General features: G+C 49.2%; 1 protein-coding gene across 1 annotated transcript; it reads left to right on the top strand.

Moving 5' to 3' along the window:
• The first annotated feature begins 6,534 nt into the window (after nt 1-6,534).
• Nucleotides 6,535-9,211, top strand: GNG7 (G protein subunit gamma 7). The gene is made up of 2 exons (XM_056844628.1): nt 6,535-6,637; nt 8,973-9,211. Exons 1-2 carry the CDS (start codon nt 6,557-6,559, stop codon nt 9,096-9,098), a joined length of 207 nt encoding a protein of 68 aa, XP_056700606.1. The 5' UTR covers nt 6,535-6,556; the 3' UTR covers nt 9,099-9,211.
• Nucleotides 9,212-10,092: the final 881 nt, after the last annotated feature.

The following is a 10,092-nucleotide window of genomic DNA, read 5'->3' as shown; positions in this document are numbered from 1 at the left end:
CTATTATATTAGGTGCTTTGGAACACGGGCAGGATAATGGTGCTGCAGTTGTCATGTTTGTGGGCTTCCCAGAGGCAACTGGTTGGCCACTGTGTGAACAGACTGCAGGACTTGATGGTCCTTGGTCTGATCCAGCCCTGATCCAGTTTTTTTGTTCTTATGCCAGTCCAACGAGAGATCAAATGGGTCTGATAAGTCAGTTTCACGTGGCTGGGGAAAGCCTGCTTTGCAAGTGTGTCCCATGTCCAGCCTCCAGCTCCTGCCACTCAAAGGCATTGGGAACATTCTGTCATTCAGGACAGATAGCCCTGGGCAAGGCTTTCCCAATGGTCAGTAGAAGGCAGCTTCATCTTTTTATTGTTATTATTTATTAAACAAAAAAAGAAGCAATATACAACAATACATATATGACATAAGCAAAATATGTAAAATATAATAAGAACTAAATTTCATAATTGGAAAATGCTCTAAGAAAAATCTGCACCAATATTACAGAACTAGGTAATACCATGCCAACGTAGTTGACGCTTCAGTCTAATTCCTTAAAATCGGTGTGCAAACTCTGGGGGGATGTTGATTTTAAGATTAAACTTGCATTTCTAAAGCAACATATATAGTGTAACTTGGACAAATAGTCTTAATTTGTAATTAATACCGGATAATAAAAGTTATTAGGAGCCCCGTGGCACAGAGTGGTAAGCTGCAGTACTGCAGTCCAAGCTCTGCTCACGACCTGAGTTCGATCCTGACGGAAGTCGGTTTCAGGAAGCCGGCTCAAGGTTGACTCAGCCTTCCATCTTTCCGAGGTCGGTAAAATGAGTACCCAGCTTGCTGGGGGTAAAGGGAAGATGGCTGGGGAAGGCAGTGGCAAACCACCCCGTAAACAAAGTCTGCCTTGTAAACGTCGGGATGTGATGTCACCCCATGGGTCAGGAATGACCCGGTGTTTGCACAGGGGACCTTTACCTTTTAATAAAAGTTATATTTCTTACCCACAGCATATGCATCACTTTTGGCTATATGGAATTCCCTGGTCTTTTTAACACCGCATGGCACACATAAGCATTTTAATACAGGTACCTATTAAGCAAGTTGCTTATTGTCCCATTGACCTAGCCATTGAGGAAAACTGAGCAGCTGCCCAGGGTGCTACAGTTTGAAGGGTGCCTGCCTCGGCTATTCAAATGTCTTACATATCTGACCAGTACCAGTATTTCTGTGAGGCGTCATAAGATCTGGGGTAGCTGATTCTAGGTATAACTGATTAAGGGGCGGGATCCACCTGGGGGGGGGGATAAATGCCTATTGTTTCTCAGGATCTGGTCTCAAAGGCAGCTCTGTCTTGTCCTTCGCAGGGCTTTCATTGGAGTGGGCACGGAGGGGGTCTCACTCACCACAGCTAACCCGGTCATTCCACCCCAACTTCCCCAGCTTGCTTCCTTTCTCCCCCAATTTGTTCCTGCCCGCCCTGTCTTTCGAAAACCTGGGATTGAAGCCATTTTTTCAAAAAAAAAGGAAATCTTTGCAGCTACGATGCAGTCCGACTGTGGGAGATACTCCAGGGAGTGGGGTGGAACCCAAGGCAAGCAGAGAATCTCCAGCATGGCCCACGTCGTTCAGTTGCAGTGCAGAAGCTGCAAAACTCTTCCCCCCCCCCCCGCCATCTTTCTCTTTATGTTATCCAAAGATGCTGGTACTTGGTGTTCCCAAGAGCTGTTTTGACTGACTTCATCAACTATTAACTAGGTTACAAGGACTTTTAATGGGCGTTTTCTTAGAAAGCACAGAAACGGGAGTCCCGTTTCAGAGAAATGATTGGCAGAGACCAGTGAGATGCTGTTTACTAATTGAAGCGTGCAGTTACAGGCCTTTTAAGTAGCCGGTTGGATCCTGAGCAGCTTCTAAATGCTAGTTTCTTAGCTTTTGGGGTGGGGGTTGACCATCCGTTGCAGTTCTCCTTCCATCCTTCCTGGCAGACCTTTTGCTGTTGCAGATTAACAAGGGGGGAGGGACTCTGGGCAGATACACTGGGGTTTCTAGCATGAATTGTGAAAAGTGAGGTGCAGAATGTCCCCCTTGACAGATGGCTTATAAGGACGATTCCTGCCCCAGATCTGCTTTCTAATCTTTCAGAGTCCTGTTGTCACACAGATGTGAACACGCACACACGTATACATTTTTTTTCAATGTAGGTCTTTGTGCTGCAGAAGATGGGGGGAAAATGACAACTCATTTTATTGATAACTTGTGAAATGTGCATTGCAGCTTATCTACTTCTCACCCCCCAGTTGCCTTGTTTGAGAGCCAGTGTGGTGTGGTGGTTAAGAGCAGTGGTTTGGAGCAGTGGACTCGGACCTGGAGAACCGGATTTGATTCCCCACTCCTCCACATGAGCGGCAGAGGCTAATCTGGTGAACTGGATTTGTTTTCACACTCCTATACATGAAGCCAGCTGGCTGACCTTGGGCTAGTCACAGCTCTCTTAGAGCTCTCTCAGCCCCACCCACCTCACAGGGTATCTGTTGTGGGGAGGGGAAGGGAAGGTGATTGTAAGCTAGTTTGCTTCTTCCTTAAGAGGTAGAGAAAATCAGCACATGAAAACCAACTCTTCTTCTTATCTGCTCCTCACCCCCAGTTGCCTTGTTTGCCCAACAGTGGATAGTTCAAAACCAAATTTGTGGAGCATACAACCCGCAGGCACTGGGCCGTCCTCCTTCCAAGCCATGGAGCACTTGCGGCTGTACAACCCCCCCCCCAATTTCTCTGTCTGTGTTGGGTGGGGGGCATGTGTGAAAATATCTGCTCCAGATGCCAGTTGTTCCGGTGACCAGGGTTGTAGAATCTGGAGTCCGGCTCTTCCTCTCTCTTTCTGCTCTGCCAGTTTGCTCCAGAGTCACGGAGCGTGTGGAGTCCCTGTCTCTTTCCTTCCTAGCTCCCATGACCCACGGGTCTCGGAGCAGTTAATGGGGAGTGGGATTCCCCCACCCTATTTCTTTAAGGAAAATATGGTGGAGAGATACTTGGCCACTGCCAGAGTTACAGTTTGCTCTCTGTTCACCAGCAAAACAGGGACTATTTTATCTCCTATTACGGTGGCAGGTAGTTTCATTAAAATAGGGGTAATCCATTGGCCACGTTGGAGTTTAAAATGGGGGCGCTCCAGCACCATGTGAGAAAGTGTCTCAATTTTCTTCTTGTTACATGAGCAAAATCTTTCTGAGTAGGGTAAATTGCCATGTCTTCCATTTAGCACTGCTGAATTGTAGAGTCTCTTTTCCCTACTGTGCGACTGCCGTTCTGGTGCCCGTTTGGTGCGTAAACTGACGGTGGGGGGGAGGGGGCTGAGTTGACCTCCCTGCCCAGGATGTGGTGATGGCTGCCAGCTTGGAGGGCTTTAAGAGGGGAGTGGACATATTCATGGAGGAGAGGGGTATTCATGGCTATTAGTTAGAATGGATACTAGTCATGCTGCATACCTATTCTCTCTAATATCAGAGGAGCATGCCTATTATTTTGGGCGCGGTGGAACACAGGCAGGATGGTGCTGCTGCAGCCGTCTTGTTTGTGGCTTCCTAGAGGCACCTGGTTGGCCACTGTGTGAACGGACTGCTGGACTTGATGGGCCTTGGTCTGATCCAGCAGGGCCTTTCTTATGTTCTTATGACCTTGGAAGACAAAGTCTTCAGAAATACCGTAGTGATCGGTTCTCTGTGAGCTTTGCAAATCGCGGGCGGGCAGAGGACCAGTCTTGCTTCAGGCACGGTTTTTTTCTGGGATCCCTTACCCTGCTTAGTCACACAGCCCAGGTTCCAATGTAACCCATTTGTCCTGCCCTTGGACCGTGTTTAGAGAGGGCTAGTAGTCTAGGAAAAAAGAATTTAAATTAATGGGATCTTCATGGCAGGATTTTCCAGCAAAGGCCACACAGTTTGATGCTGAGCACCAAATTGTGAGCTGTTTTGAACGTAGAAAAGAGCAGGATACTGGGGGGGTTGGGTTTAAATGCAGTTCAGTGGTGGGTGGACTTTGGCTGCAGAAGGTCCCAGGCTCATCCTCCGGGGTATCTGGTGTTAGAAAATACCTTTCTCTACCTGGGACCCTGGAGAGCCACTGCCAGTCGAAGAGACATCCTTGAGCTTAATGAACGAACATAATGAACGAAAAGGGGAGTGGACATGTTCATGGAGGAGAAGGCTATTCATGGCTGCTAGTTAAAATGGACACTGGTCGTGATGCATCCCTATTCTCTCCAGGATCCGATCAGCATGCATATTATATTGGGTGCTGTGGAACACAGGCAGGAAAATGCTGCTGCAGTCATCTTGCTTGTGGGCTTCCTAGAGGCACCTGGTTGGCCACTATGTGAACAGACTGCTGGACTTGATGGGCCTTGGTTCTTATGTTCTTATGAACAGCCTGCTTTGAGAGAAGGCAGTTTCAGGGGCAACATCGGCATGTCCTTTTCTTCTTAAACGGATGTGAAGAAAAAAGCACTCATTGGCACGCGGCCGACTTGCAAGAGTTGAAAAATGAGGAACTTGGCGCTTCTCACCAACAGCATTGGCGGCGGGATGATCGCTGCACTTTGAAACTCAAGTGTTCTTCTCTTGGTTGTGTATCGGCTGAATTCATCCTGGAGAAAGGCAAGATGTGCAGTGGTTCAAAATTGCAGTGGCCAGAGAAGGGCATTCTGGTGGATTTTGGCTGCTGTTTCTTTGTGGCCGGCGCTGCCATCCTCTCTGCCAGAGTCCCTGTTGAAGGAGCTTAGGGCTGTTTAGCTTGGAAATACTTAGGGCTGTTTAGCTTGGAAAGAAGGCAGTTAAGGGGAGACGTGATAGAGGTCTATAAAATTATGCACTGTATGGAGAGAGTGGACCGGGAGAAGCTTTTCTCCCTCATGATACTAGAACGCAGGGTTTTCTGCTGAAGCTGGAGGGGGAGAGATTCAAAACTGATAAAAGGTAATATTTCCTCACATGGTACTTAGTTAAATTGTGGAACTCCCTGCCCCAGGATGTGGTGATGGCTGCCAACTTGGAGGGCTTTAAGAGGGGAGTGGACATGTTCATGGAGGAGAGGGCTATCCATGGCTACTAGTCAAAATGGCTACTAGTCAGGATGCACACCCATTCTCTCCAGGATCAGAGGAGCATGCCTATTATATTAGGTGCTGTGGAACACAGGCAGGATAATGCTGCTGCAGTTGTCTTGCTTTTAGGCTTCCTGGAGGCACCTCGTTGGCCACTGTGTGAACAGACTGCTGGACTTGATGGGCCTTGGTCTGATCCGGAATGGCTTTTCTTGTGTTCTTATGAGCTTGGCATTCACGGGCTGTTGAGGTACCCAGCTGGCAAAGAGCCTTTGCTGCCGTTGCTCCTGCCAGGGGAGTTCTGCCCAGTATGGCCCCTTCCAGCTCTACAATTCTTCCATAATTCTGTGGTAGACTGGTCTAAAACTTCATTGCTTAACAGAATCTCTGTGTGAGGCTCTGAATGGGAGATGCTGCAGACAGGCATGGGGAGGAGGTGTGTTGACATGGGGGGAGGGGTGGGTGCCTCTGAGAATGTGCAGGCTGTATTAGGCTTATTGCCCAACCACCCAGGACAAAGAGGCATGGCTCTCCAGGATTTAACTTCACTGTGGCATTGTTTATAAAGGAAACTCCCCCCTTCTGGCCTGGCCTTCTCTTCCTATCTGGGTGCCCTTCTGTCTGTGGCATCTCCCCCCACCCCCCGGCCATTATACTATTGGCAGTAGACTCAGGATCACCTCCTTCTGGCTTCCTAGCCCCTCACCCCCTCCCTTATCAATCCCCCCTGTTCTTTCTTACTCTTTCCCCCTTGATTTTGTACTTCCCTCCATTCATTTGTTTGCTCAGTATAACTTTTTTCATAGAACCATAGAGTTGGAAGGGATCACCAGAGTCGTCTAGTCCAACCCCCTGCACAGTGCAGGAAATTTACAACTACCTCCCCCACCCCCACCCCCCCCACACACACATCCAGTGCCCAGAGATGGCCAAAAAAAAAACCCCCTCCCGGATCCCTGGCCAATTTGGCCTGGAGGAAATTTTCTTCCTGACCCCAAAGTGGTGATTGGCATCACCCTGGGCAGCAAGAAAGGGCCACGAGAGCCAGACACTGACGCGCCCCCTTCCGGCCCTCCCTCTCATGATCTGCCTAAGTTCACATATGGCCATCTAGCCTCTGCTTAAAAATCTCCAAAGGAGGAGTGCCCACCACCTTCCAAGGAAGCTTGTGTCACTGAGGAACCGCTCTGTCAGAAAGTTCTTTCTAATGTTTAGCCGGAAACTCTTTTGATTTAATTTTTACCTGTTCTGGTTAAAAGAGCAATACAATAGAAAGTTACTAAAAGTTTGGAAGGGAAATATTGGCTGGGGTAAGCGGGGCCTGATTTGAAATCGGTTCCCTTTCCAAGGTGCGCCACGTAGGAGTGAAGCTGCTTTGTAGAAGAGAGACTGAAAGTAACCCGAGTTTGCTGTCTGCTTTCATTCCAGAGTTCTCGGTGGTGGCTGGCCTAGAACCGATGGCAGACAATGTCTACGACTAACAACATAGCCCAGGCCCGGAAGCTGGTTGAGCAGCTGCGCATTGAGGCGGGCATCGAGAGGATAAAGGTGAGAATTGGCAACGAGCAGAGTTGACTAGGTGGAGCACACCAAATCAGGCCAGCGTTCCCTTTAGAAGAGGCATTCTCTACTGTTGGGAGGAATGCAGAACACCTCTTCTGTGGGTGGCAGGAAGTTTTCTTAGGAGAAGCATTCCTTCCCACGTGGGCAACCACAGGGAATGCTTTTCTATGGATAGCAGGGACCTTCTATGGAGAGGTAGGCCCTCTTCCCTCAAGCACCTTCTAGAAATTAGCATTCCAGATAGGGTTGCCAACCTCCAGGTAGTAGCTGGAGATCTTCTGCTGTTATGACTGATCTTCAGCCAATAGAGATCAGTTCCCCTGGAGAAAATGGCTGCTTTGACTATTGGGCTCTATGGCATTGAAGTCCTCCCCTCTCCAAACCCCGCTCTCCTCAGGCTCCGCTCCAAAAATCTCCAGGTATTTCCCACCCCGGACCGGCTGGCAACCCTAATTCCACAGGAGGAAAGGCCTCTTCTCATAAGGCATTCTGCTATCTGCCACTTTTGTAGATTGTGTTGCTCAGTTCGTTGGAAGCATCACTTCAGTTGATAGAAAGGTTTTCAGTCGGTGAAGCCCAACAGTAGACTGACTGAGTGTTTCAGAGCCATATGTGAATTCATCACATGCCTCCTGCCATTGCTCTCAGAAGACTGGAAACAATCTGCAAGGAGCTCCATGTTGATTCTTTCAGAGAGCCGGAGCTGGTTTGAAAGGAGGGTTGTTGGCACTCATTTTTCCACAACTGCATAGGGGAGGGGCCGTGGCTCAGTGGTAGAGCATCTGCTTGGCATGCAGAAGGTCCCAGGTTCAATCTCTGGCATCTCCCGTTAAAGGGACTAGGCAAGTAGCTGATGTGAAAGACCTCCGCCTGAGACCCTGGAGAGCCACTGCCAGTCTAAACGACAATACTGACTTTGATAGGCCAAGGGTCTGATTCAGTATAAGGCAGCTTCATGTGTTCATGCGTTTGTGCTGTGTCAGAAACCTGTTAGAGGCAATAGTGGCCCAAAAGAAACAAGGGCAGGGGTGTCAAACATAAGGCCCGCGGGACAGATCCGGCCCCTTGAGAGCTCTTATCGTGCCTGCGAGCCAGCCAAGGCAGCCGCCACCACTGCCCCACACTCGATCTGGGCTGGCAGGGCATGGCTCTGCCCAACCAAGTGGCATTTATGTCATATCCAACCCTCATAACAATTGAGTTTGACACCCCTGAACAAGGGTGTGTAAGCCCCTCCCCACAGAACAAAGTCCCTCTCAAGCCGCATTCAGTTTTCTGGAAGCTCTCGTTCAGGTGTGTGTGTGTGTTTGTGGTGTCTCTGTGTTCATTCTCTGGTTGCCAACTTTTGAACCGGCCCTTCTAGCTATGCCATTTGCAGCCAGCCAATCAGCAGCTGTCATTACGTGATCATATTTGCCACTTTACCACAACAAAGCGCCATGAGCTGATTTTCATATATATCAAAGCCACTGTTAAATGCGTAGCAATAGCCAGGTTGGGGTTTTTATCCTCTCTCGCCGGCCAGCTGGCAACATTAAAAGAAAGTGGCATGAACCCATGCGAATATAAGAACATGTCTCTTAGGCATAATTGGAGTTTATTCAACCAGGAAGATTCCATCCACCGAAGCCACACATTGATACCTCTGCCTCCTCCAGCGCCTGTCCTCTGTGGTTGAACGAGAACACCCGGGAAGAAGGGGTTGTGGGACGGACATCTGAGGACAGGCAACCCTTCTATTAAGTATCCTGCATTAGCACCACAGTCTCCAGGGCTGGTCCCTAAGAGTCCAGCCCAGCCCGCTGTTGTCTTGTAATTTGTCGAAGTTTGTGCCCGTACCTTCCGTCCCACCCTTGCGTCTTGGTCTCAGCCCGTCTCCTCAGGGTTTGGTTCCCAGAATAGATCTTTGAACTAAAATAAAACCCAAGCCTGAAGCAATTCTTCCCTGCCGGCTGCTTTGCTGTGGCTTCCAGGGCTCCATTTTTAGCAGCTGAGGGCAGCCACAATTCAGAGGCTCTCTTTTCCTAGAGGAAAAGGTGGTGGAGGAGAGAGGAGGCAGTCAGCCAAGAGGGATCCTAATCCGTGATTACATTTAAATTGGGCTCTCTTTTTTCTCTGTACAACTCATTCCACGCTCCCTTTCTCAGCTTGTGGTTCTGCTTCCCCCCCCCCCTTGTAATCATTCGGTTAAATAAACAAGACTTGAAAAAAAGCCTGTTTGAGATGGGGAAAACAAACAAGCCCTTTAAAGCAAGTTCTTGCAACTCCCCATTCCCTTTGATTTTTATCTAACTCTTCCCCTCCCCTCTTCTGTGCTCAGGTCTCCAAAGCGTCCTCCGAGTTAATGAATTATTGCGAGCAGCAGGCCAGGAACGACCCTCTGCTGGTTGGCGTTCCTGCCTCCGAGAACCCCTTCAAGGACAAGAAGCCATGCACCATCCTATAGCTTGGCCCTCGCCTGCATGTCTGCCCTCTGTCTCTCTGTCTCTCTCAGGCAAGGCTCCAGCCTGCACCGATCTAAAGCTGAGTCAAGCAGATGTTCAGAACTGCGCAGAGGGGTAACAACTGAGAGCCCAGGCTTAGCCGGCAGTCAGCAAAACTTCTCTTAAAAAAAAAAATATCTAAAAAGCATTTGCAAATCTGAGGTCCGCCTCCAATCCCGAGAAGGGTTCCAATTTTAAAGACAAAGCCAGTGTCTTGGTTAAAGGGGGGGACTAGGGGGGCATCTGTTTTTAACATAGTGCTGGTGTTTGGAGAGATGGGGCCAAGCCTGGATTCACAGCCACTGATTTCACTTTGACCTAGCCTCCGTCTTGAGAGATGAGACCAGAGTCGGGTGTGTGCGCACGTGCGTGTGTGTGTTTTATTGTATAAATCGAATGTTTTTCAAACAGTTGAAATACTGAATTTGTGCCGCAGGGGTGTGCCAGAGGGAGACGGGGCACAGAATAACGCAGGAGCCATATTCCAAGGGGGTCGTTGTATGAAAAATCATGAAACTTTCTGTTCATTCCCAGATGTGCTGCGTGGCTGGGAGGCACCTCGTGACTGTACAGTGTCTGTAAACAGGAATAAAGGTTGTGTCCTTTCAAGGAAGAGGGGGGAAATTGGCCAGTGACCTGTTCCATAGTAAACTCTTTAGCCTCATGGGAGAGAGGATCCAGTTTCAAGAAGCAGAGAGATGGGGAACAGGTTCCTTTGTTTTGCCATCAAAACACCTTCAGAGAACTTGGCGCTCCTTTCCCTCGCCCCTCACTGTAGCACTGCTGGCTTTATTGCCCCTTCTCCCCCCACCGAGTGGACAGTGTGGGTAATTCTCTGCCGCAGAGCCCCCTCGTTAATTTTCCTCCCATGACCTAGCCACTCCATCCCATGTTAAGAGCACCTTCCTTCATTCCAGCGACCTGCATAGAGCTAAATCCAGAAGGCCCCACGGTTTG

Source organism: Euleptes europaea, chromosome 2, assembly GCF_029931775.1.
Source record: "Euleptes europaea isolate rEulEur1 chromosome 2, rEulEur1.hap1, whole genome shotgun sequence".
Classification (NCBI taxonomy): domain Eukaryota; kingdom Metazoa; phylum Chordata; class Lepidosauria; order Squamata; family Sphaerodactylidae; genus Euleptes; species Euleptes europaea.
The sequence above is the reverse complement of the archived record's forward strand: the minus strand, read 5'-3'. Positions and strand labels throughout refer to the sequence as shown.

Coding starts and splice junctions, on each gene's coding strand:
- GNG7 (XM_056844628.1), top strand. CDS start 6,557: ATGTCTACGACTAACAACATAGCCCAGGCCCGGAAGCTGGTTGAGCAG. Junction 6,638..8,972: donor CGGGCATCGAGAGGATAAAG/GTGAGAATTGGC, acceptor TTCTGTGCTCAG/GTCTCCAAAGCGTCCTCCGA.